Source organism: Antechinus flavipes, chromosome 4, assembly GCF_016432865.1.
Source record: "Antechinus flavipes isolate AdamAnt ecotype Samford, QLD, Australia chromosome 4, AdamAnt_v2, whole genome shotgun sequence".
In the NCBI taxonomy this organism is placed as follows: Eukaryota; Metazoa; Chordata; class Mammalia; order Dasyuromorphia; family Dasyuridae; genus Antechinus; species Antechinus flavipes.
The window spans coordinates 18,123,887-18,151,450 of NC_067401.1; the positions used below are offsets into that span (position 1 = coordinate 18,123,887).

At 46.4% G+C, this 27,564-nt stretch overlaps 1 protein-coding gene across 2 annotated transcripts in view; it reads left to right on the forward strand.

Annotated features, from left to right (window-relative positions):
• Nucleotides 1–27,564, forward strand: part of CLIP2 (CAP-Gly domain containing linker protein 2) — a 111,421-nt gene that overhangs the window by 61,059 nt on the left and 22,798 nt on the right. Inside the window, exons 4-10 of one of the 2 annotated variants that reach the window (XM_051991953.1) lie at nucleotides 2,552–2,676; nucleotides 5,779–5,992; nucleotides 6,944–7,141; nucleotides 11,100–11,203; nucleotides 13,992–14,052; nucleotides 23,368–23,472; nucleotides 25,762–26,700. In XM_051991953.1, coding sequence (XP_051847913.1) covers nucleotides 2,552–2,676; nucleotides 5,779–5,992; nucleotides 6,944–7,141; nucleotides 11,100–11,203; nucleotides 13,992–14,052; nucleotides 23,368–23,472; nucleotides 25,762–26,700 — 1,746 coding nt within the window. The remainder of the gene's footprint in view (nucleotides 1–2,551; nucleotides 2,677–5,778; nucleotides 5,993–6,943; nucleotides 7,142–11,099; nucleotides 11,204–13,991; nucleotides 14,053–23,367; nucleotides 23,473–25,761; nucleotides 26,701–27,564) is intronic. The other variant, XM_051991954.1, reaches the window with a different exon arrangement.

Genomic DNA, 27,564 nt, shown 5'->3' on the forward strand with positions numbered 1-27,564 from the left:
CCACCCTTCTAAAATCTTGTGTTCCAATTTTTTTTTCTCCCTCCCTTTCCTCCATCTCCTCCCCTAGATGGCAAGTAATCTTATATATTAAATATGTGCAATTCTTCTGTACATATTTCCACAATTATCATGCTACACAAGAAAAATCAGATCAAAAAGGAAAAAAAATGAGAAAGAAAACAAAATACAAGCAAACAACAATAACAAAAAGGTGAAAATACATGTTGTGTGATCCATACTCAGTCCCCACAGTTCTCGCAGATGGCTCTCTCCATCACAAGTCTATTGGAATTGGCCTGAATCACCTCACTGTTGAAAAGAGCCACATCCATCAGAATCGACCATTGAATAACCTTGTTGTTGCCGTGTACAATGTTCTCTTGGTTCTATTTGTTTCGCTCAGCATCAGTTCATGTCTCTCCAGGCCTTTCTGAAATCCTCCTGTTGATCATTTCTTACAGTACAATAATATTCCATAATATTCATATACCATAACTTATTTAGCCATTCTCCATCTACTCAGTTTCCATTTTTTGTTGCCACAAACATTTTTGCCCAGGTGTGTCTTTTTCACTCCTTTAAGATCTCTCTGGGATATAAGCCCAGTAGAAACACTGCTGGATCAAAAGGTATGCGCAGTTTGAGCATAGTTCCATATTGCTCTTCAGAATGGTTGGATCCATTTACAAGTCCACCAATAATGTATTAGTGTCTCAGTTTTCCCACATCCCCTCCAGTATTCATCATTATTTTTTCCTGTCGTCTTAGCCAATCTGAGAGGTATATCAGTGTTGTCTCATTTTGCATTTCTCTGTTCAATAATGATTTAGAACATTTTTTCAGGAATAGAAATGATTTCAATTTTATCTAAAAATTGTCTGTTCATATCCTTTGACCATTTTATCAATTGGAGAATGGTTTGTATTCTTATAGATTTGAATTAATTCTCTCTATATTTTAGAAATGAGTTCTTTATCAAAACCCTTGGAAGTCATTTTTTTTCTGGTTTACTGTTTCCCTTCTAATCTTATCTGTATTGATTTTGTTTGTACAAAACCTTTTTAACTTAATATACTCAAAATTATCCACTTTGCATTCCATAATGTACTCTAATTCTTCTTTGGTCACAAATTGCTTCCTTTTCCACAGAGCTGAGAAGTAGACTATCCTTTGTTCTTCTAATTTGCTTTTAGTATCACACTTTATGTCTAAATCATGAATCCATTTAGAATTTATCTTGATATAGGGTGTTAGGTGTCAGTCAGGGCCTAGTTTCTGCCATACTAATTTCCAATTTTCCCAATAATTTTTCTTCTTATCTCAGAACCTGGGGTCTTTGGACTTATCAGACATTAGATTACTATAGTCATTGACTGTTGTGTCTTATGAACCTAATCTATTCTACTAATTGATTATTCTATTTCTTAGCCAGTACCAAAGGGTTTTGACAACCGCTGCTTTATAATACAGTTTTAGGTCTGGTACAGTTGGGTCACCTTCATTTGTATTTTTTCATCAATTCTCTTGAAACTCTTGACCTTTTGTTCTTCCAGATGAACTTTGTTATTATTTTTTCTAGCTCCGTAAAATAATTTCTTGGGAGTTTTATTGATATAAGTAGATTATTATGTTATATATTATATGTAATATATATTATATATAAGTAGATTACTTTAGGTAGAATTGTCATTTTTATTATATTAGCTCTGTCTACCCATGAGCACTTGGTATTCTTCTAATTGATTAGATCTGACTTTGTGTGGAAAGTGTTTTGTAATTGTGTTCATGTAGTTCCTGACTTTGTCTTGACAGGTAAACTCCCAAATATTTTATATTATCTATAGTTATTTTAAAAGAAATCTCTCTTTGTATTTCTTGCTGCTGGACGAGACCATTCTTTATAATTTCAGGTCTTAGCATTTCCATGCCCCATTCCCTCCCCACTTCCCCTATGCTTTATATTTACTTGTCATATAGTTTATGTTTTCTTATATATGTACGTAAGAGACATGCATATGCCATACAGATGGAAAGCATGATGGCTTAAGAATCGCAGGACTTGGGTTCAAATCTCACCTCTGAGATTTACCCCCCTAGGGCAAGGTCTGAGACTTGCTAACTAAAAAAAGTTTAGTCTCAGTTTCCTTATCTGTGAAATGTGGGGATTGGACTGGATGTTCTCTAAAGTCTTAAGATCTAACTCTAAGGCTTTAATATTGTGTTGTTTCCCCCAATGGAATATAAATTGAGGGCAGATGTTATGTCATTATTGTCTATTTCCCTTCCCCAGCTCCTTGGCCAGAGTAACACATAGTAGGGACTATAAAAAATGCATATTGAATTGAATCAAATTGGGCACACAATCTTTGTTTCTAAAGGGGGATTTGTTGCTACTCAAAGCAGTCCATTCCACTCTGAAGAATGGATGGGAAATGGTGGGAAGCATTCAAAGTAAGCTCAGTGGTAGCCACTTCTTGATGTGTCTTGGTCACCTCCCTTGAGGCACAGACCTCAGCATCTAACACCCCCTGTGCCTTTGGTCTGCTGGCAGGTTGGCGGGACGAAGACAGGCGTGGTGCGCTACGTTGGGGAGACAGACTTCGCCAAGGGGGAGTGGTGTGGCGTGGAGCTGGATGAGCCCCTTGGGAAGAACGATGGGGCCGTGGCAGGTACCAGGTACATTTGACTGCCAATGGGAAACTAACACTCCTTCCCTGCTATTCCGGATGGAGAGGGAAGGAAGAAGGAAACAGCCCAGGAGGAGGAGACAGCAAGTCTGTTTTCAAAAGGCTTACAAATCATCCTGAAGGGATAGAAGATTAGCAGAATAGAGAACCTACAAAGAGAAAAGTTCTTTTAAAAAATATTTTATTTTTTCATTTATGTGGAAAGACAATTTTTGGCATTCATTTTTAATAAAATTTTGAATTTCAAATTATCTCCCTCTCATCCTCCCTCTATAAATAGTGAGCAATTTGAGATGTTTGATATGTGCATTTATATAAAGTCTATTTCCATATTGGTCATGTTGTGAAAGAACAAACAGAGCAAAAGGAAAAAAAAAAACTTGGAAAAAGAAGTGAAAATTGGGCTTTCTTTCCATTCTCTCTCTGGATGTGGATGGCATTTTCCATTATAAATCCCTTGGAATTATCTTGGATCATTGCATTGCTGAGGAGAGCTCAGCCTGTCATCATTGATCGTCCCGCTATGTTGCTGTTACTGGGTACAGTGATATCTTGGTTCTGCTCAGGAAGGTTCTAGAAATGACTGGGACATAAAAACAAGCAACATCAACCAAACTTTTGTTTTTTTAAGAAAAAAGAGGGGGGGGAGAGTAGAAAGTTAATGAGTAGAATATTATTGTATTCAATCAATAGCTCAAATTCTGTGACTCAGTGACTCAATATTAGGAGAACTCATTGATGAATTTTGAATCAGAACCCCTTAAGTGCCTAGCTGGATGTTAGACCCTGGAGGGACATAAGAAGAGAAAGAATAGACTCAAGCTCTGCCTTAGAGGATATCACCAACCAGATGAGATTCCCCCAAATGAATGCTAGGAGATCACAGAATTACAGAATGGGAAGGATTCTCAGTTGCCATTAATTCAACCTGAAGCCATAGGGATTTCTCACTCTAATACGCCCATCACGTCAACATCCGCTTCCTGTTTTAAGACTTTCAAGGAGAGGGCCCCATTCTGATATCAATCTTTAATTGACTTTTTTGAAACTGTTTCTAGTTCTGTCCCCTTGAGGCAAGCCAGAACCAGGCTAATCCCAAAAGCAAGGACCAGATATGGGGCTTCTTCAGTCCAGATTGCATTACGTGAACACATTAAATCCTGGAAGTATTTAAGAGAGATTCCTGGAGCCTGGAGTCATTACAAAAGGCCACAAGGAAGAGCTGGGGCCCAACTGGAGCTTTAATTGAGAAAGAGAAGGGAGGGGTAGACAAAACTGGGGTAGGGAGCAAGAGCCAAGGTATGGGGGAAAAAAACAAGTTATGGTATATGAATATAATGGAATACTATGTGCAGTAAGAAATGATGAGCAGGCAGATTTCAGAAAAGCCTGGAAAGACTTACAGAAACTAATGCTGAGTGAAGTCTGCAGAACCAAGGCACCATCGTACCCAGTCACAGCAACATTGTGCGATGAGCGACTTTGCTAGATTTGGCTCTTTTAATCAGTACAATGATCTAAGACAATTCCAAAAAATCCGTGATGGAAAATGCTGGCCACAACCAGAGAAAGAATTATGGAGTCTGAATGCAGAGCAAAGTATATGATTTTTATCTTTTTATTTGTTTTTTTCTTTCTTGTGGCTTTTCCCTTGTATTTTGATTCTTCTTTCACAACATGACTAATGTGGAAATATATTTAATAGGCTTATACATGTACAACCTGTATCAGATTGCTTGCTGTCTTGGGGAGGGGAGAAGGAAAGGAGGGAGAGAGAGAGAAAAATTGGAGCTCAAAATCTTGTGAAAGTGAATATTACTTTAACATATTTAACATGTATGAGACTGGGGGAGGGGTTAGAGGGAAGGAAGGGAAAAGTTGGAACAGAAGGGTTTGCAAGGGTCAATGTTGAAAAATTACCCATGCATCTGTTCTGTCAATAACAAGCTATAATAAAAAAAGAAAGTGAATATTGATGTTTAACCTATATCCAATTGCTTGCTGTCTTGAGGAAGGGGAAAATAAAGGACAGAGGAAGAAAAATTTAACACAAAGTCTTACAAAAATGAATGTTGAAAACTAGCTTTACATGTAATTGGAAAAAAATAAAATTCTTTTAAGTCAGGGGGTTGGGCCAGGGTGAGGGGGGTAGGGAGAAGGTCCAGGCCAGTGAATTTCAGAGACTTGAGGTATATCCGAAACCTTAAGGATGGATCACACGGGGCCTGTCTGTTCCGGGGCAACATCATCATGCATCAGAAGGAGGAAACTAGGAAATGTTCCTTCTTGGCTTTGTGATGAGCCCTCTTCCCTCCCCTGTCCTTCCCAATAAACCCATGGGCTAGATTTAGGACCCAGGGATTCTCCTTCTCCATCCCTTCCTGGGATTGCTGGAGTCCAGGCTTCTATTCTTGTAGGCAGCAGAGAAAACATGAGGTCTTTGTAAGTGAAAAGGCGGAGACAGTCCTTTGGGCCTTGGGTGCAGCATTGTCTCTATGGCATCCTAGGGAACAAGGATAAAGATTAGGTATGCTTTTGAGAGTGGAGATAGTTTAGAGAGGATGCCCAACCCCCTCAAAGTCATTGGCCTCCTATTTCAGAAGCCCTTTAGGCAATGTGAAGAAATCACAAACAACCTGGGTTCAAATCTCATTTTTGAGCTTGATAACCTGGGTGACCTTGGGCAAGTCTTTTCCCCTATGTGCCTCAGTTTCCTCATCTTGTAAAATAAAGGAGTTGGACTAGATGCCCTTGGAAATTCCTCCCAGCTCTAGGTGGAGGATCCAATGAATCTTTGATTGTTTCCACAACCGCAGAAAATACTGGCAGAGTTGGACTCCTTTCAGTTCTCTAGCATGGATTTTCATCTCCATTGGAGTACAGTAGAGTTAGTAGTCTGGAGGGGCAGAGGCTTTCTACAGGATGGGCTACTCATTGCTGCCACCATGTGATCTTGATTTTAGGAGACTGTCCGGGTATTGTTTCCCTCTTTCTGAGAATAGGTAGGGAAAGGTGGTGGTGGATGGACATATAGTTTGGTAACATATATGTTAATCCCATCATTCCCATGTGTCTTTCTTGCCTTCTCCAGGTATTTCCAGTGTCCCCCCAAATTTGGCCTCTTTGCTCCCATCCACAAAGTCATCCGGATTGGCTTTCCGTCCACCAGTCCAGCCAAGGCCAAGAAGAGCAAAAGGATGGCGATGGGCGTCTCGGCTTTGACCCACAGTCCCAGCAGCTCCTCCATCAGCTCAGTCAGCTCTGTGGCTTCTTCTGTTGGGGGCCGGCCTAGCCGCAGTGGTCTGGTAAGGGCGGTGTCCAATGTATGCCTCTCGTGATGGATGAGGGAAGGGCAGAAGAGGCAGGAAGCTAATGAGATGAAGGAAGCTTGGGTTCTAGTCTTGCTAGTGAGGTGATTTGGGGCAGCTGCTCCATCTTGCCAGGTTTTAGTTTTTTTCTCTGTCACATGAGGTGATTAGATTAGATCTTTACCATTGTTTCTGGATCTAGATCTAGATCAAGGATCCCAAGAAGGACCTAGAATAAACATTCTCTCTCAAAAGTCAGGATTTTTAACTTGGCAGCTATGATTTGCTTTTGTTTTTGTTTTTAATTTTTGATCATTATTTCAATATGATTGGCTTCCTTGCTAATCCCATGCATTTCATTTTTTGCATTTAAAAAATCATCCTGAGAAGAAGTCTTTGCCCTTGTCAGAAAAACCAGTGAAGGACCCATGTTCTAAAGTGGTTCTAAGCAGAAGGCTGTGTGCTAAGAGTGGCAAGACCCTTAAACCCAGACACAGTCAATTCTGACTTCAGACTGTTATTAGCTTTGTTCCCTTACCTGTCTGAACTTCAGTTTTCTGATCTCTAAAAAGAGGGAATTGGAGGCAGCAAAAATGGATGGACCACCAGCCCCAAAGTGAGGAGGACCTGACTTTAAATCCAGCCTCAGATACTTAACACTCCCTAACTGTGGGATCCTGGGCAAGTCACTTAATCCCAATTGCCTTGCCAAAAAAAAATGAGGGAATTCGAGTAGGTGCCTATGAGGTGCTTTCATCTTTGTTTGTGATTCTATGATGCTGTCACTTCTTGGACCTCAATTTGATCATTTGTTAAAAATAAATAAAATCCCATCTGTTGAATGGGATGTTCTCCAAGATCTCTTCTGGCTCGAAAGCTATGATCCTATGCACTTTTCATGATGCCTCTGTCCCTCCTTCTTTCCTAATCTTCCCCGGACTTCCGCAGTTGACAGAGACTTCCTCCCGCTATGCCCGCAAAATCTCAGGCACCACAGCCCTACAGGAGGCTCTCAAGGAGAAACAGCAGCACATCGAGCAACTACTGGCCGAGCGAGACCTGGAGCGGGCTGAGGTGGCCAAGGCTACGAGCCACATCTGTGAGGTAGAGAAGGAGATAGCCATCCTGAAGGCTCAGCATGAGCAGGTAAGAGGGGGCCAAAGGTCAAGGCTTGGCCCGGCTAAGGGATTTTAAGCACAAGAATGGCTTAGCTGGAGGAGTGAGCCCAGGGTTGGCCTAATGTGGGGAGTGGGAACAGCGTTGGTTTCATTGGGGGAATAAATATAAAGGCAGCCTAGCTGGGAAAGTAAGCACAGGGGTTGACCTAACTGGGAGAATGAATATAAAGATAGCCGGGCTGGGAAAGTGAGCATAGGGGCAACCTAGCTGGGGGATTGATCATGGGATTGCCCTAATTGGGAGATTGAGTATAGCAGCCTAGCTGGGGGATTAAACATGGGGTTGGCTTAACTAAGGGAGTGAGCATAGGGTTGGCCTAACTTGGGGAGTGAATATAAAGCATCCTAGCTGGGAGAGTGAGCACAGGGTTGGTCTAACTGGGAGAATGAATATAAAGACAGCCTGGCTGGGAACATGAGGCAGTCTAGCTGGGACATTGAGCACAGGGGAACCCTAACTGGAGGCCTGTGCACAGGGACAGCCTAGTTGAGGGTCGTCATCAGCATCACTACATCATTGTTAGGTCTCAGTGGGATGACACTCAAAATGTTAGTCATTGAGAATATTTATGTCTTGTCCATCTTCTGGTCAGGAATCCTTCAGAAAGATCACCTTTTGAACCACTCCCAGAAATCACTGCTCCCCACTTCCCAAGATAGGGCCCCCTGATATGATGAGAAAGATCTGGTAGGAAACAAATGAGGATTCACGTGCCCAGTAGACGTGGCGTTGTCAGAGGGGATTTGTAGTTCAAACTCCATGGTTCAGAATCCAACTCTGCTATTTCATCACTGTGTGGCGGATACCTCCCTAGACCTCCATTTTCTCATCTATTTAATAAAAACATTGGAATAGATGAGCTAAAGCCCTTTCTAGCCGGGAGTTGCTGATAAATATTTAACAACTGGCTCTCCAAAAAAAAACAACCAGAAGGAAAAATCCTTGTGCACACAATCCATTTCTAAGTTTAATCTGCATTATTAACATTTCTCAAGTCTAGGCAATCAAAAACACAGTAAATCAAACTCTAATTTGTCCATTTGTCAATTCCTGAGATATAAAATTACATGCTGACAATTTAACGATCGGTTTTCACCAACCGATTTGAGCAGGTCCCAACATACCCTGCTTCCAACTTCAGGTCCGAGCATCCTAATCTCTGTTGTCCTTCCAGGCAGTTCCTTTCAGAGACTGTCCTCCTATCTCCCATAGTACTAGCTTGGGGTTACCCAGGTGTCTTAGAAGTCTTCCTCAGGCAGATTATTGAATATCTTGGTGGCTTTATTTTGGGAAAGTGTTAGACGTCAGGACTGGTGAGAATAATTTGGGTTGTTGAGCTTGGTGATCCTCATCCCATTTAAGACTCAATAAATGATCAACATGTGGCACTAGATAAAGAATGGAGTTTTCACTCTGGAGACAACTTGAATTCAAATTCTGCATCTGCTTCGGCCTCAGTTTTTCTCATCTATGAAATGAGAATAATGATTCCTGATGCCTCTAGTATCTTCCTCACGGGGATATTGTCAAATAAATGAATCCAACTACATAAAGTGCTCTGTAAACCTCCAAGAATTGTAGGCTTGTGAATTATTAAGTATTGAGCCTGATTTTCTTGTATAACTATCCACGAGCCCTGAGATCAAATGAGTAATTGATGATGCCTTGAGCCATTGTGTAACCCATCCATCAATAAACATTTATGAGGACCTACTATGTGTTAAGCGCTGGAATTATAAGAATAAATGTACAGCATCCCAATTGAGGGTACAGTGCCCATATGAATGGGGGAGCTCCGATGCCTCTGTTACAAAATGCTCACTCTGTATTAGAGACCAGGTGAATGACCAGGATGAGCCGAGACCTTCATGATCCAAGGCTCAAGTCAGTCAGCTTTATCCATTATTGTTATTACTGTTATGTAATGTATTGTAATTATAATCTCAGATGTCTAATAACTAGTCGTGGAACTTACCACTTTTTGGTTTACAAAGCACTTTCCTCATGACCTGTAAAATAGGCCGTGTAATGCTGATCACCTCTTCTTTACAGAGCAGGGAAACTGAGGCTCAAAGAGGTTAGTTGAGTTCTCCCAGATCACACCACTAACAAGGGACAGAACCACCAGTCTTGGACTAGATTAGTCTAGTCTACTAGTCTGACTGTTGGGCCCCAAAGCTAATAAATGGCTGGGCCTAAAATCCTAGTGGTTTCTCTCTCTTGTGCGCGCTCGCTCTCTCTCTCTCTCTCTCTTTCTCTCTCTCTCTCTTTCTCTCTCTCTCTCTGTCTCTCTGTCTCTGTCTCTTCTCTTTTCTTCTCTCTCTCTCTCTCTGTCTCACACACACACACACACACACACACACACACACTGTGCATTTTTATTAATATGTATTCATGCATATGTATATTCTGCATGTAAGTATATATACACACATACATCTACACCCTAAATAAATATTCATATATGCCTACATCTGTGTGTAGAAGAGATATAGGTAGATACAGCTATAGCTACGTATATAGATATAAATGATACGGATATGGATGTAAATATAGATACAGATTTAGTTGTAGATACACGTTCACATACATATATATACACGAATGTATATACATATGTGCATTATACATGCGATGCATTATAGATATAGACACACCTTCCACTCTTTCACCCCCAAGTCTTTTCTTTTTTGCTCCTGGAGCCAATGCTTGGCAAGCAATCACCGTCACTTTCAGGGTGGTTGATTTGGGGGGTAGCCGAGGTGGCTCATTTCTTCTTCTGTGGGATGGGTAGACTCGGGATTCTTGGCACCAGGTCTCCTGTTTTTCCCATCTCCCATCTCTCTGCAGTCTGTGTGCTCTGCCGACCTTTCTCTTCCTCCTCTTCCCCACCCACTGTGAGGGCTGGGTTTGGTGGTTTCCACGGCCCCTTCCACCTCTGTCTCTGTGATCCTTCCATCCTCAATACTCAGAGAGAGACTAAGGACAAGTATAGCTCTTCTTGGCATGAACTGTAAGCCAGAGCCTCTTCCTTGTCCCATCTGCAAGCCCATACCTTTCCTGCACACACACACACACACACACACACACACACTCACACACACACTCACACACTCACTCGCACACTCGCACTCACGCACACTCGCACTCACACACACTCTGTCTGTGTGTGTGTGTGTGTGTGTGTAAAATATAAATATATATATATATATATAGAGAGAGAGAGAGAGAGAGAGAGAGAGTAATGTAGTATAGCCTAGTCCAGTTTAGTATAGCACAGACCAGGAATCGGGAGTTCAGTGATTCCGGTGTTGGCCCCGTCACTGACTTGCTCTGGAATTGTGGGCAAGACGCTCTCCAAGTCTCTCAGTTCCTTCATCTGTAAAATGCAAAGCTTGGGTCCCGCTACGCTCCCCACTCTGGCCCCGAAATCTCGTGCTACATAGACCTGTTCATTTTATCGTCCAATGGATTCCATTGTGTTAGTGAGTCATGCTGTGCTGGAGAGTGAGGTCCAGCCCCAACCATTCCTCCAGGACACACGGGCCTTCTCAAAACTCAAAATTCATTAATCCTTTGGGTTAAAGAAATTATTATCTCATTGTGTAAATGATAGGAGATAGAATTTTTTCCTCCAGAAGGTAGAGGAAGATGGGGGAGAGCTCAAAGCTTGACGGAATCCGTCGGCTTGCACTGTTTGTTGCCCTATGCGTAGGGCCTCCTCAGCCCCCACTCGCACCCCACTCACATTTATAGTCCATAGCCGGTAAAGGCCCCGGGAGAGTAAAAGTTTGGGGATCTCCTGGCCAATTTCCCCAGCCTCTCCTCACTCTTCCCACACTACCCTTGGGGTCCCCATCCTAAGAACTTGGGGTTAGTTTAGTGGAAAGAGGCTGACGTGTCTTGGACCTCCCTTGGGACTCAGTATGTTTCAGAAGCGGAATCCAGCCTCCAGCGGGCCCGGACACTGGTGGAGAGCGTGCAGAAGGAGAAGGTGGAGCTACTGAACCAACTGGAAGAGGAGAAAAGGTAGGAAGGCGGGGGTGGGCAGTGGGGATGTGGGATAGTGAGCCTCCAGGAGCAGGAGCTCTGAGCTGGGGGTGGGGAGGGAAGGGAGCCCTGCTGTTCAGCCTGGAGAAAAATCACAGAATCGATGGAACAAGCCCAAACTATGGCAAGGGCTCTGGGTTCAAATCCTCCCTCTGATTCTTAGTACCAACATGAGCCAGGGGAAGTCATTTCAGTTCCCTAAGCAGGTTTCCTTCTTTTATACATGAAGGGTTAGACTAAATGACCTTTTCAATCCAGGTCTAGGATCTTATTATCCTACACAGAAATGACCTAGAGGTTATCTTGCACATGCTATCACAGAAGCTCTACCCCCTTTGGCAGGGGGTCCTCCAACCTCTGCTTGAATACTTCCATGGACAAGCAGCTTCCTCTCTCACAAGCCACTAAGTCTGGTGCTGGATAAGCCCGCCCCCTTCCCCGAGATACCGGTGTGTATCTCTGAGCCGCTCGCTGGGCGGCTGTTTGTGGCGGTGACAGCAGCGTGGGTTGCCGAGCCCGTTGTTGCTTCTGCTCGAGCAGAGGAGGATGGTTTATTTTTATCTGCCGATGCCGAGCCGTCCAGACCTCCACAACTGGCTGCTGGGCCAGCTCTCCCACCCAAAGGAATTGTGCAAAGGCAATGAACAGAGACCTCAGGGTGGGAGGGGCGTGCAGAGACCCCGGGCGGGCGGGCAGGAGGGAGCTCCAGCCAATAATCAGCTCCCTTCTTTAAGGATTTTATTGATTTCTCTCTAAGGATCCTAGAATGGACAGGGGCTGGTCTGTCTGCCTTCATCACCCTAGGCTCCATTCATCGTCACTCACACCTCAGCCTCCCATCCCTCCATCCCACACACCTCAGCCTCCCATCCTTCCATCCCACACAGCCTAGCTTCCCTTCCCTCCATCCCATACACCTCAGCTTCCCATGCCTACATCCCTTATACTCTACTCTTCATCCCTCCATCCTATCTACCCAATTTCCCATCCCTCCTTTCTAACACCCCACCCTCCCATCGCTCCACCCTGTCCACTCCCTTTTATTTCATATAATGCAGTTCTAGGCAAAGCATCTCTCAAACATCTGGGATGTTTCTTTTCAGATACAGATGTGAATATTGGCAGCTTCCTGTCAGTCCCATTTATCACAGAATCATCAATTAGAGTTGGAAGAGACCATTAGTACAACTTCCTCCTTTTTACAGATGTGCAAACTGAGGCACAGGGAAATAAAATGAGTCATTTCAGGTTACAGAGGTAATAAGTGACAGAGGCTGAATCTGAACCCAGGCCTTCTGACTTTTCACTGTGCCCAATGGGCAATAAAGGGAAGGCAATCCCTTCATTGGGCCTCAGTTTCCTCCATCTGCCAAAGAGAAGGATTGACTTCTGATTCTAGTCTATCCTCCTATGAGTCTAGACTCCTCAATCCCTTCTCTGGGATTCAGTTACTCATCCTAATAATGACAAGGAGAAAAGAAGAGTAGCCAGCATTTATATAGTACTCTGAGTTTCACAAAGCCATTTGCATGTTTCTCCTCCCTCCCCCCATTTTACAGATGAGAAAATTGAGGCTGAGAACAGTTAAGTGAGTAGCCAAAGGCTACACAACTAGTAAATGTCTGAAGCTGGACGGAAATAGGTTCATATATCAGTTGGAGGTGACTTTGGAAACCATTTTTGCAGATTTTGCAGATAGGGAAACTGAGGCCCAAAACGTGATGTGATTTGTCCAGCATCAAACAGGTAGCAAGCATTAGAGGTGGAATTTGAATCAGGGCCTTGTGATTTAAGAGCCAGGTTTTGTTCCACTGTGCCTCATTAGCCCTCCTAACTCCAAGCCCAACTCTTTAGATACTGCTCCATGGAGGGGGATAGTGCTATAGCTTGATGGCTTTGGAGGTTTCTTCCAGCTGTAATTTTTTTTTTTTTTTTGAGGCAGTTGCCTAAGGTCACACAGCTAGTAAGGGTCAAGGGTCAGAGGCTAGATTTGAATTCAGGTCCTTCTGACTCCAGGGTTGGTGTTCTATCCATTGCAGCGCCACCTAGCGGCTATAATTTCTGTGGTTTCAGAGCCACCATCTAGTCCTCCTACCTCCAAAGTTCTTTTCGACGATGCCTTCTATCTCAGCCGGCAGTCAAGGCTCCAGAGCCAAATGAGCTGCTAAAAGGGGCCATCATAGCCTTATGCCCAAACTGTGCTATGTGAGACAAATTTGCAGGTCTTTTAAGGATCCCAATAGAAGAGGAAGAGAAAAATCTAGGGAGGGGGTCTCTGCCTTGAGAAAAAATACAGCTTGGGGAGGCTCTCGGTGTCTGGCTCCCGAGAGCTCTGAGACCTGTCCTGCCCTGCCCACTTTTGTGAGCAGCCCAGAATGCATACTTAAGGAACGCCCCCTCTATAAAAATAGATCCTGAATTTATGTTACTGTAGTTTGCCCCTTGATTAGGAAGATCCTGGAGGTCAGGGTAGACCCCATTCTTATGAGCTAGCCAGCCTGCCCTGAAGAGAAGAGTTATTTCCAAGACATCCATGAATCTGAAAAATAGAACTTGTCCGCCATTTCTTTTTGTATTCCCAACACCTAGCACAGCCCCTCACGCAAACAAAAGGCGCTTAATAAAAGTTGAAATGAATTAAAAATCATCAAAACTATAAAATTGTGGTGTGGGGGAAGAATACCTGGGCTCTTACACGTGGTTTCTTGCATCTGGTATGAGAACTCCATCACAGTCAGATCCTTTAAAGTCATCCCTTTATCCACAGGAAAGTAGAAGATCTCCAGTTCCGAGTGGAAGAAGAATCCATCACTAAGGGAGACCTAGAGGTAAGGGTCTGGGGGCTCTTGTGCACACCGCTGGAACAGCTGGATTCTCAGGGAACTGTTGGCCGACATGGGGATTCTGGGAACTCCTGTTTTCCTTTCCACCATCAGCAGTATAAAAGGAGAAAACCAGTGAAATATGGCGGGGCAGGGGGGGGGGCATTCTTAAATCTTCAGAGGAGCAAGTATAAGTGAGGGAGGACTTACAATTGAAGAGGGAGAATTCTGAACTTGGCACATAGTAGGTGCTTAATAAATGTTAATCAAATGACTAGCTGACGACCTCTGATCTGGAATCCCAAAGGTCATAGCCAAGAGGGATTGATACTGCCCATTTGTGTTGTCGTGGAAATGTTCAATTTTGAGCCTAAAATTGTGGGTTCAAATATATTCCCTAGAGTCAATGGGACCCAGGATAAGATATTTAATTTGTCTGAGTCTCGGCTTTCTCCCCTCTAAAGTTGAGGGGGTTGGATTAGATTTCCACTCTTGTCCCCAAAGTTACCCCGAGAAGGTGAGAGGTCTAGATACCAGCCGCCTTTTCCCACCTAACAACTTCCTCTTCTTTGCTTTGGTTCCCGCCCGGGTAAAATGAGAGGCATTGTGGGATTGCCAATGCCTCCACCAGCTCCCAAAACAATCCGATTGCTTTCTGTTTCTCCCCAGTCCCGGGCTTGCTGAGCAGTGGGGCTGGCCTTCACAGCCCATTTTCTTTAGAGCTTCTGCAACCTTCAGTTTCTTTTAGATTTTTCTTAGAATTTAGTTGGAAACAGTTTGGAGTTGAGAGCTGGGAGCCATAGCATTTTATTTTTAGAACAAGAAGGGGCCTTCAAGATGATGCTGTCCAGTTCGCTCCCTTTTCAAAGGCAGAAATTCAGGAAGACAAGAGGAAGGGACCTGTCCAAAGTCTCACAGAGAGTTAGGGGCTGGACTGAAACCCAGATGTCTTGGCTTCCGAGGTCACCATGTTTTCTCGGCCAGATTCCAGAATTTGCAGAGGGCCACAGCTTGCCTCAGTGGGGTGAGAGAGGGAATTACAGGACAAGGGATTAGCTAGAACCTTTCGTTCTGGGGAGGAATCACCAAAAAAGGATTCATGGGTGGGTGAGAACTTGGGCATTATAAATGCAACAAGTCAAATGTCAGATACGGGGCAAGAGCTGAAAGTACAAGGTGCAGTGCTTAAAGCGACCCCTCCTCCTGCCCAGATAGTCCTAATGACTGTGAGCTACAGGAGGAGCAGAGCATGAGGTGAAGGTATCCGGAGGGCTCTCGTGGCTGTGCCCACCAGACTTACTCCCTTTGTCCCAGTGACCAATGGAAAAGTAGCCGAGAAGCAAATGTAGTCGGCATTGACTTCCTGGCTGAGGGAGCTGTCCAAAGGGGCCTTGGGCTACCCAGGGAGGCAGCGGGATCTCCCTCCCTGGTTAACTCCGAGCAGAGCTTGGATCGACTCCCAGTGGGGGTCGTGACAGCAGAGTTGGACAAGATGGCCGCCAAGGTCACGTCTAGTTCTCGGATTCTGGAGTTCTGTTTTTGTTCATTTGCTTCAATCACGTCTGACTTTTCTTGGCAAAGATACCGGAGTGAGTGGCCATTTCCTTCTTTCTCTCTTTTGACATATGAGGAAACTGAGGCAAGCAGGGGAAGGTGACTTGCCCGGGATCACAGTTTGGCTAAATCTGAGCTCAAGGAGGAGTCTTCATACTCGGCGCTCTGTGCACTATGGCGCCACCTAGCCGCCCAGTGGAGGTGCTTGGTAAATTATTGAGTGGATGGCTTGATTTTTCCTGAGCCCTCCTCTGAATTTACTCGCGTGGATATGCTAGAATTGTAGACCGTTAGGGCTGGTCCCTAACTTTAAAGGGTCAGCTCTCATTTTACACAACAGAAAAGAGAGGCTCAGAACAGTCCCCAACATCACACAGCCAGTAAGTGACAGAGCTAGGATTCGAACCCAGAGCTTTTGCCTTTTTCCTCCCGTGCTCTTTGGTCTTGACCCCAACTAGCTCAGTAGGTTTCTAAGCATGTTTCTCAGTTTCCTGAGTGGAAGAAAGCCCACGAGGTGACTCAGGAGCATGCAGGGAAGGCTGGCAGGGTTCATTGCTTTGCTGGGGACTTATGGGATGATGTAAGGCTCTAAGCTGTCTTTCCTGGAATCAGTTTCATCAGTCAGTCCCCTGCCTCCAGCTCAATGTGTCAGGGGCCCGGCATCCCTTGGCCCAGCACGCTCCCGAGGCTTTCCAGCTGGGGCTTGTTGGGAATTTCCGAGGCCCTACACGTTCCTCCTTCTGCAGCAGCGAGCTAACTGCCGGGGCCTGCAGGGTGCAGGTGGCCTTCCAACGCTGACCCGGCCTGTCGGGCCCCCCAGCTTTGGGGATTTGATTTTTTCATTGGGTGCAACTGTTGTTTTGCACATGGGGTCAGGTGACCCCGTCCTCATGGACCACATGATCATAAGCTTGTGCTTCGGTGAGCTTCAGTTTCCTGAGCTGTAAAACGAGAATAATAATCCTTGTTCCACCTGCCTCGGGGAGCTAGCAGAGGAAAGCATTGTCTATACCTTCCAACATTGTAGAAAGACATCTGCTAAGCCGTGAGAGTTGGGAGCACAGGCCTGCTGCTGATGGGTCTCTCAGTCACCCGATGACCGGCCAGCCTGGCTCACTTGGGAGAGACTCGTCACCGAGTTGGAACTTTCCAGCTCCAGAAATTCTTGGCTACTCTCCATCAGGCAACCGAGAGGATTTATGAAGCCGCTGTGATGTGCCGGGAATGGTGCTGGATGGGTTACAAGTTCAAAGAAGGAAATAATTAATCCCTCTTCTCACAGAGTTTACATTTGAAAGGGGGAGACAAAAAATACATGAAAAATATATATCGGGGGGGAGGGGCAGCTAGGTGGTGCAGTGGATAGAGCACCAGCCCTGAAGTCAGCAGGACCCGAGTTCAAATCTGGCTTCTGACACTTAACACTTCCTAGCTGTGTGACCCTGGGCAAGTCACTTAACCCCAATTGCCTCAGCAAATAAACAAACAAACAAATAAACATGCAGCACAGATATGAAATGGATACAAACATATATGCACATGTACCTACATACACACACGTGTGTGCACACAGTACACAACCAGTGCAGAGATGCAGAGATGAGAGATGTAGCATCATGGTCGAGGAACAAAGACAGAACCATTCTGACTGTTTGGCAAAGGCTGGGAGAGGATCTGGCCAAGCTTGAAAGGTAGGGCTTCATCCCAGAAGTGACAGGAAGTTGCCATAGTGGAGCGCCTTTATTGGATTATCACTTAAGTAACGTTACTTTGGCAACAGTGCGTACGATGGCAAGAGAGATCTGAGACAGGGAGTCCCATGAGAAGGCTACTGAATAATCTGGGAGAGAGATGATGGGGATATGGAACTGCATTACCATGGAGAGAAATGTGGAGGAAGCATGATCTGCAGGATGCAGCGAATGAACGGAAGCAGAAGCGTTTCTCGAGGACTTCCCCTCCGCTACGCTGAGACAAAAGCAAGATGTCCAAGTGGATGGAAGGCGAGACGGACAAGATCTGAGGTCAGCTGGAGACCGTGGGTAAAGGAAACATCCTCACTGATAAAGCCACAAAGCGAGTCTTCAGCCCGGGAGAGCAAAGCATTTGCTGGGAAAGTGGCGATGGCTACATAGGGTGAAGGACAGTTGACGGCGTCTGCAGCATGTGCATTTGAGGCTTTGCCAACTAGTTCCTCTCCAGTTGCCTGAGAATGGTTTCTATGGATACAGTGGTTGTCTTGCTAGGGGGTGATGGGGACCGGAAAGCTCTCTGCCCACTTGGCTCTGTATTCATGGGGTGAGCTTTGGAGAACTGGAGCTCCAGGAAGGAGGGAGATTAGGGGTCTCAGACCCCAGCTTGCTTGGGATCACCTGGATCAAAAGGAGGAGTGAGAGTAGGACTCTCGTCTCTGGTTATGGAAGGTGGAAGGATGCAGGCAGCAGGGGAAAGTCAGGCGAACGTCTGAGCATCTGTGACATCCTCCTTTGGTGTCAGGCACTGTGGGTAATTGTGATTAATGATAATCACTGACATTTAGAGGGTCATTTTAAGATTGTGAAACATTTTACATACATTATATACATACATACATACATTACTTACATTGGGGATTCCAACAATCTGAGGTAAGGGTATCCTTATTCTCAATTTACAGATGATGAAGATAAGATTTGGAGATATTAAGAGACAACTGAGATCACAGAACTGGTACTTTTAGAACTGGAAGGGACCTTACCCCTCATTTTATAGATTTGGAAACTGAGGCCTGAAAAAGTGAAGTGATTTCCAAGATCGCACCATTAGGGGTGGGAGGATCAGAATACGAACTTGGGTTCTCAAGTTCCTATGAATCTGGGTGCAATTCCACCTCTCCAGGCCACAGCAGAGGCAACCTCTGAACCTGGTTCTCTCTGATTCCAGGTCTGGCAATCTCCTCAGATGTTAAAGATCAAGGTCAGAAGAGCCTCAGAGTCCACTGACAGCCCTCTCACTTTACTTATGTTGGCCTCGGTTTTCCTATTTGTAAAGTCACTTGCCTATTTGGAGGTGGTTTTTGAAGCCAGGTCTTCCTGATTCTGAGTCCAGAGTTCTAAAGATCCCTTTTAGTCCAGAGCTAAAAGGGGCCTCAGAATACGAGTCCACTCCCTCATTTTCCAAATGAGGAAACTGAGGCCCAGGGATGCCAAGTGATTTCACACAAGGCCCCAAAGATAGTCAGCGTTAGTTAGAATCTGGGTCCTCAGACTGTAAAAACCATGTAGCTTTCATTTCCCACTCTGCTTCCATGCGTTAATGCACGTCAAACACCATAGAACACCATGATCACATGATGATGATGATGACAAAGACTGCAGTGATGATGACAGCAACAATGAAGGTGACGATAATGACGGCAACATGGTGATGGTGACCATGAGGAGGAGGAGGATGGTGATGATGACAACAGCAACAGTGGTGATGGCAATATGAGGATGACGGCGACGATGATGACAGCAGCAATGGTGATGGCGACAAAGATGAGGAGGAGGATGACGGCGGCGGCGACAGCAACAATTGTGATGGCAACAGTGATGATGATGATGATGTTATGAGTATGACAGATGATGACAACAACAATGCTGCTGCTGATAACGATAATGGCAATAACAGTGACACAGTGATGACACCCATCGTGACGATGGTGACGATCCTGCTGCCACTGCTGGCAACAGCAATGATGATGGTGACCCTGATGGTGATGATGAGGATAACCCATTTCCTGGGATTTAGGATGAGGAAAACTGCTTTGTAAACCTCCAGTAACTACAGAGATGAGAGCTCTACCCTCCAAAGACTCAGAAGATGTGATCCAGGAATGGAAGTTAAAGAGACACACAAGTGCTCTGTCCCAGGACAGCTCAGGTGAAGGGTTCAACGAGGGCTGTGTTCAGCAGAGAAGTCTCCTGTGGAAAGATTTTAGGCCCTGTCCGTGGTACCACTTTAAGCTGCCTCCTGCTCTCAATGGTCTCCCCTTTTCTTCTCCTTCAAAGAATGTCAGTACTTTATATGTCTAGCCTTACTAGCATGTGTGATCCTGAGCAAGTCATTTACCCTTGTTTGTCTCAGTTTCTTCATCTATAAAATGAGCCGGAGGAGGGAATGGCAGACCATTCCAGCATCTTTGCCAAGAAGACCCCAGATGGGGCGGGGGAGGCAGACATGAGTGCAACAGCTGAACAACAACAAATGGTAGGCCTGTCCCATGGAAAGCCGTCGGGGTCCGCGTACCCTGATTTCCTTGGGATAGCCCTGGTGGTGCTTGGATGGTGGGACCCGAATAATCAAAGTTTCTTTGGCCTCTGCCGCCTCCTCCTCCAGTGGTCCAGACTCTCCTTCCCTGTTCCGTTCCAGCCTCAATACTTGACCTTGAGTCAGCTCCCAGATGGGCTTCACTTTGCCCATCTGTTGTGTGAGATTGAGATGACAGCTCGCACCCAGGGCGAAGATCTGGCTTAATTAATGTCTGAGGAGGGCTGTGTGATCGCTGGCTAAGAGCCAGCCTTCTCTTTCTCCTTTTCGTTGTCCTGGTCACCTGGACTGTTTGATGGTATCGGGTTCTTTCCAGAGGGGAACCGGCACTTGGGGAAAATAGGTGAAGTTACAGGTGGCAGATACTCCCGGAGCCCACCAGGTATCGGGAGTGGTGGCGGAGGGGGATGGGTACAACGTGAGTGCCTGGTTAGCCACCACCGAGAAAGGCCCTTAGGATCCTGAAATACGGGGTGAAATGTCCCCTCCCCGATATTATAAGGCAGTCACATTCTCGAGAGGCAGCATAAGATGAGGGGGAGACAGAGAGAGAAAAGGGAGAATAGAGACAGATGGAGACAGAGGAAGAGATACAGAGAGAAGAAAGGGAAAGAGACAGAGACATGAAGAGATAGAAACAGAGGGAGAGAAAGACAGAGGAGGAAGGAAAGAAAGAGAAAGATGGGGACATGGAGAAAGAGATAAAAAGAGGGAGAGAGACAAAAAGAAGGAAGGAGGGAGAGAGAGAGACAAATAGAGAGACAGACAGAGATAGAGAGAAGGAAGGAGAAAGATACAGAGGAAGAGACAGACAGACAGAGACAGGGAGACAGAGAGAGGGCTGGCCTGGGAGTCAACCTTACTTAGGTCACTTGTATCTGTGACCCTGGGCCTGTCCTTTAACCACTCTACATTGGTTAAGGGAGTTTCCTCATCTGGAATTTCCTTACACCAATGAAATCCCTTATCTAATCTCTATCCCAAGGGCTTATGGGAAATACTGGGGATTTTGTTTTCTTTTTTGATAGAGAAATGTGATTTCATTAGCATTGGGAACTCTTAGTTTGGAAATTCCCCTCATCCATACAGACTGCAGCTCACTGGTGGTTTATGGTCTTGGAAGAAGGCCTGGCACACCACGGAGGCTTACCGGTGGCCACGCGGCTACTCTGTGCCGACAAAGCTGGCCCTCTCTTTGGCAACTGTGTGGGAGATGAATGCGGGGACACCCCTAAGAGCCAGGAATAGGTGAAAGTGAAAAAACCACATCTCAACCCCCAAGCAACTTGCATTCTCTTCAATGGAAAGAGCACTAACCTAAGAGTCAAGGGTCCTGGTTTCAGAGCTTCCCTCTGTGTGATCTTACGCGAGTCAGTTTATTCTTCTGTAAACTAAGGAAGTTGGACCAGCTGAGGTCCAATCTGAGGTCTCTTGCTGCTCTAGATTGATGGTCCTATGACTCCCTGAGCCTCAGTTTCCCCATCTGCAAAATGAAGGGATAAGTCTGGATGATCTGTGAGTGTTCTTCTGCCTCCAGATTTGGGTCCCATTGACATGTTCCTATTGGGAGGATGTACACATTTGTCAGTCAATCAACCAAAGGCTTTATTAAGCACTTACTATGTGCCAGGGAATGTGCCGAGCCCTGAGGATGACAAAAATGGTCCCAGCTCTCAAGGAACTTATATTCTAATGAGGAAGAAAGCACCTTATTTTCGGTGCCCTTGTTGAATGTACCCATTTATAACCTTGGAGGGACAGGAACTACTGGGGTGGGAAAGGTCACCCGGAAAAAATGGTGCTTGAGCTGAGTCTTCAAAGAATCGAGTGATTCTGAGAGGCAGGGAGGAGGAAGAAGAGCGTTCCAGACATAGAGTACAGGCTTTCAAAGGCATGGAGCTGAGACGGAGCCCTGTGTGTGAGGAGCAACAGGTAGGGCAATAGGGAAAGGTAGGAAGGATGTGAAAAGCATTATGTACCAACCAGGGGAATTTATCTTTGATCCTGGGGGTACTAGGGAGCCACTGAAGTTTCTGGAGGAGGGGGAGTCATAAAAATGACTTTGGCAGCTGTGTATAAGATGGATTAGAGTGAGGAAAAATGGGAACCCAGAAGCTCTAGGAAAATAGGAGGAAGGAAAGATACTATCTGGAAGGCTCAGGGAAATCAAGAGATAGCATCTTAATAGAGCCTCCAAAAGAAAAGTTTTTGACCAGTAGAGATGGAGGAGTAGACGCCAGTTATGGCAGGACAGCTTGGACGTTCCAGAACCTGTCAGGCCCCCTCTGCCTATTCTGGAGCGACTCTAGAGTCACCCCTCCTTAAGAGGAAAAGTTAGCAGGGACAAGTGGGGCGGATTCTGCTCCACCATGATGGGCTCCCAGCCCTGAGGCAAACACAGGGCTGGCCTACCTGGGGAAGGAGAGGACGGGATAGGTTAGGAGCACCTCTGGGCTCGGGCATTCATCCGAGAGGTGACCCCGAGGCCCTGCCAGCCACACTGGTCCTGGCAATCGGGAGGAAGAAAGAGCCTGTCTCAAAAAAGCAGCCGACATGGTAGCAGGTTGCCTTGAAGGTGGTTTCTAGTAGGGCCAAGGGTTTAACTTTTGGTTTTGTTTTGTTTTGTTTTAAAAGGGCTGGGAATAAACAATTAGGCAGGTGTAATAGGATTCCAGCCCCATTGCTGTGACCCTCCAATCACTCGTGTGCTGATTCTACTTTTATTCTGCTTCCACTGCCTTTCTTTGTCTTATACATATACCTGGGGTTGGACCAAATCACCTCTGAGGTCACTTCTAGGTCTAGAATAGTAATCCTATATCCCCTCGCCTCCTTGGGCCTCAGTTTCCCCGTCTGTAAAATGAGGGGTTGGACCAGATGGTTTTAACTGTAGGCCTGTGATCCTATGAATCACAAAGGTATTCTTACGGCCAAGGATTCCCCTAGTCCCGAGAGAGTTGGGCACAGCCGCCATGGACACGGGCAGGAAAACGCGGGGACCTTGGATCCAGAGAGGGGAAGTAGGCAGGACTGAGGTCCTTGCAGTTCCAGATCTGTAGCCCTCTGTTTGAAGAGGTGGTGTTCACAGTGGGAAGAGCATGGGAATCGGGGCAGCTGGTTCAAATCCTCTCCCATTTCCTGTGTGACTTTGGCCAAGTCCCTGGGTCTCAGCTTCCTCATCTGTAAAGTGAGAGGGTTAGACTAGACGACCGCTAAAGCCTTTTCTGGCTCTAGATCCAAGATCCCTTGATTCTAATTCATGTCTCCTCTGTGTGCCTCAGTTTTCCCATCTGTCAAAAGGGTTGGACTAGATGGCCTCTGGTTCCTTTGTGCTCTGAATCTGTGATTCTGTGATCCTATGAATATGATGCAGCCTCTTTTCTCTCTCTCTCTCTCTTTCCCTCTCCTGCTTTGCCTTTCTCTCTCTCTGTCTCTGTCTCTCTCCCCCACTCTCCTCCCCTCCCCGTGCGGGACCAGACTCAGACGCAGCTGGAACATGCTCGAATTGGAGAGCTAGAACAGAGCCTGCTGTTTGAGAAGGCACAGGCAGAAAAGCTGCTAAGAGAGTTAGAGGACAACCGGGTAAAGATGTCCCTCCCCCATCCCTCCAGCCCTGCCCTCCCCCCACACACACCCTGCCTGCCAAGTCGAACTTCTCCGGCCCCTCCCATCGCCACACTCCTTTTTTTTTTTTTTTGGCCTTCTGTGATTTCTTCATTATTGCTTTTTTTTCATTCTTTTTTGGAAACAGTGGAGAAATTCAAGCAGGTCAAATTCATTGTGAAGGCTTTGTGCTTTTCGATGCTAGTGTTGATTTGTTTCTCTAATTTGAATTTATTTCTCAGCTCATCATCCCATCTTACCAGAAATCTCCAGGGACTCAGTTTCCTTATCTGTAAAATGAAAGGAGTTGAACTCAATGATCACTGAGGTCCCCTGGCCATACGGAGGATTACACGATCCAAAGTCCCTAAACACTTCTGGGTCTCAGTTTCCTCATCTTTAAAATAAGGTGGCCCCCGAGGCCTTTTCCAGCTCTCGAGCTGGGATCCTGGGATCCCGTGGTCACGCTTTCTAGGGATGACCCACAGACCTCCACTTCCCCCTTCTCTCCCTTTCACCATCCACACCTGTTCAAAATTCGTTTTGCTTTCAAATATCACTTCCCATTCCCGATTTGAGTCTTCAACTTGGAGCAGCCTCTGTCAGTCTCTCTCCTTTCTGGAGTTTAGAAAAGGGAAGAACTGAGCAAGGGATTGGCACAAAAACTTCTTTGAAAGAAAAGAAAGAAAGAGTTTTCTATTCTTCATGTCAAGTAGATATTTTCTGATAGCTAAGTCAAGTGTTACAGTAAAGGCTCCTTGTTCGAAGTGTTAGGTTGGAGGGGCAAGTAATTTTCAAAACTTGCCTGATGTACATCGATTCCCCCCAACTCTGCTTCCATCATTCATCCATCATCCATCCACCGCCATGTTTTATTTATGTTGCTAATAACTGTTAATAGTCAATCCCTAATAGCAAAGACTCTTCCTTTTACCCCAGGGTAGTGGACTACCTCCCCTGGTTTTCATGAGAGGAGGGTTGCTTGAGACTGGCCAGGAATACTGATTGATCAGAAGAGCCGGGTCTCGCCTTTCCATCACCCGCTATCGCCATCGTTTCTGTGGCTGCTGCTTGAGTTGAGAGAAATGTTGGGAAAGCACGATTTTTTAAATGCGTGAGGATGAAGGCCAGCTAGGTGGCGCAGTGGATAGAGCCCCAGCCCTGAAGTCAGGAGGACCTGAGTTCAAATCTGCCCTCAGACACTTAACACTTCCTGGCTGTACTTAACCTCAACTGCCTCAGCCAAAAAAAAAAAAAAAAAAATTGCCTGGGTATGTTCATAGATGAGCCAGCTTCTTGTAGCCTTAGCATATCTGTGCACTGCTATATCCTGCCACAGGTGCATATTATTTATATGACCTTGAAAAAGTCACTTAATCTCAGTTTCCTCTATAAAACAAAGGGGCTGGAAATCTATGATTCTATATAATATCCAGATCTAGGATCTTATAATATGTATTAACCCATAGAGAAAGGTAGGTACATTTGAGTTAAGGCGAGAAGCAAAAAATGGCCTGTCTGTGAATTGGCCGGCTAGCTTTGGATCTGCGGATTGGCTGGCCTAGCTTGGGCCCGTCTGCGGATTGGCAGGTTTCAGTTTTCCCTAATACAAAGAAGGATTTGATTTAGGAATTTTAAAATCATTTGCCTCCAAATGAACTTAATTTTTAAAACATTATAAGGCCCATTTTGAAGTTGAAAAACAGGGAATTCAGTAGCAAACCCATTGGGTTGTATTTTTTTTTTTAGCTTAATAATAAAGAATTTGAAGAAAGCATTCCAGTTTTTTTTCTTTTCAAGATGAGATTTAAAAAATTAATTGTTTCTAATGTCATCCAATGAAAATGGGTCACAAGTGAATTATACTAGATTTCCAGTCCTGAATCAAGCCTTTTTCGGTAGTTGGCCAAAGGTAATCCACCAAGTGAGCCGAGTCGCTCTCTGGACGTGTCCTCCTTTTTACACATAAGTGACACGGAGCAAGCCTCGAAAGGGAACAAGTAGTTAACCCAAGACATGAGCAGGCTTGTGTCCCCGCCCAGTTCCCACTCCTCATATCTGTGGCTAAAATGGGCCGATTTCCTGAGTCTCTGGGAGCTGATACCCTGGGGTAAGACTGAGAGTCGGGAGGGGCTGTTCTGTCCTCTCCATCTAATACACTTACAATCTCCCTCTCTCGCCAAGGACGCTGCCCATCCACCCCGTGTCAGTCCTTCCACCCCGAAGGCAGGGAGCCCCCACTGACGAGATGCTCTCTTTGGTTCCCAGATGACGACGGTGGCCGAGAAGTCGAGGATCCTGCAGCTGGAGGAGGAGCTGAGCCTTCGGCGGGGGGAGATCGAGGAGCTCCAGCAGTGCCTGCGGCAAGCGGGCCCCGCGGACCCCGCGGACACCAGCCCGTCCTCCGAGGCCCTGCGGCTGCGCGAGCAGCTTCTGTCCGCCAGCAAAGAGCACCAGAAGGAGAGCGGGCTGCTCAGAGACAAGTACGAGAAAGCCCTGAAGGCCTACCAGCTCGAGGTGGAGAGGCTGAAGGCCGCCAACGAGAAGTACGCCCAGGAGATCGTGGACCTGAAGCACAAAGTCCAACAGGCCACCAGCGAAAACATGGGGCTGATGGACAACTGGAAGTCCAAGCTGGACACGCTGGCTTCGGACCACCAGAAGTCCCTGGAGGACCTCAAGGCCACTCTCAACTCGGGCCCCAACACCCAGCACAAGGAGATCGTGGAGCTGAAGGCGGTGATGGAGAGCATCAAGCTCGAGCACCAGCTGGAGCTGGGCAACCTGCGGGCCAAGCACGACATTGAGACCGCCGTCCTGGCCAAGGAGAAGGAGGGCCTCCTGGGGAAGCTGGAGCAGGCCCGCGAGGAGCTGGAGGAGGTGCGCCTGCACTGGAAAGCCCAGCTGGAAGCCAGGTCCAACCAGCACCTGCTGGAGCTGCAGGAGGCCAAGGAGCAGTGCAGGGACGCCGAGCTGCGGGCCCGAGAGCTCGGCAAGCTGGACGGAGAGTGCAAGGAGCAAGCCCAGGCCATAGATTTCCTCAAGGAGCAGATCTCCCTAGCGGAGAAAAAGATGCTGGACTATGAGGCGCTGCAGAGGACGGAGGCCCAGAGCAAACAGGAAATCCAAAGGTTACAGGAAAAACTCTTGGTGACAGAAAACAAACTCCAGGCCATGGAATCCCTCTGCTCTTCTCAGCACTCTGATGTAGGCTTGGATGAGGGTCTTGGGCTCTTCCTTTCTTTCCCTGGTGGGCTGGTCTGTGGGGGGGAGGGGGGGTTGGCAAGATGGATACGAGGCTGGGAGTAGGGGGTAGAGACCAGACCCGGAGCTTCTTTGGTACCTGGTACGTGTTCTTTGGTACAGATGAGGAAACTCCCTCTGCCAATGCAGATTGGTCCCTTCTGTGCCACTTATAATTTTAGACAGTTGCCCAGAGCACGGAGAGGTTAAGTGACACAATCGATATGTGTCAGAGGTAAGTCTTGAGCCAAGGATGGCTCCCTGAGATGGTCCCCCAGGACGGCCCCCTTCAGATGGCTCTCTAGGATGGCTCCGTAGGATTGCTTCCAATGACGTTCCTAGAATGGCCCCCTAGGATGGTCCCCTGGGATGGCTCCCTGGGATGGTCCCCTAGGCTATCCCCCTCCCCCAGAGGGCCCCCCGGGATGGCTCCCTAGGATTGCTTCCAATGACGTTCCTAGAATGGCCCCCTGGGATAGTTCCCTAAGATGGCCCCCTAGGGTGGTCCCCAAGGATTGCTTCCAGTGATGTTCCTGGGATGGCCCCCTAGGATGGTCCCCTGGGATGGCCCCCCTCAGATGGCTCCCAAGGGTTGCTTCCAATGATATTCCTAGAATGGCCCCCTAGGATGGTCTCTCTGGGCTCTGGAAGTTGAATGACAACTTCATTTACATGTGTCCCCATAAAAGACTAAGAGAAGCCCCCAAAAGTCTTTTTGGACTCTGACACAAAAAGCAGAGAACTGGGGACCAGCAGCTAGCTAAAGGACCTTCTGAATCTTCTTGGTAGCCCTGCCTGACCTAGAACTATGGACTCTCTCTCCATGGT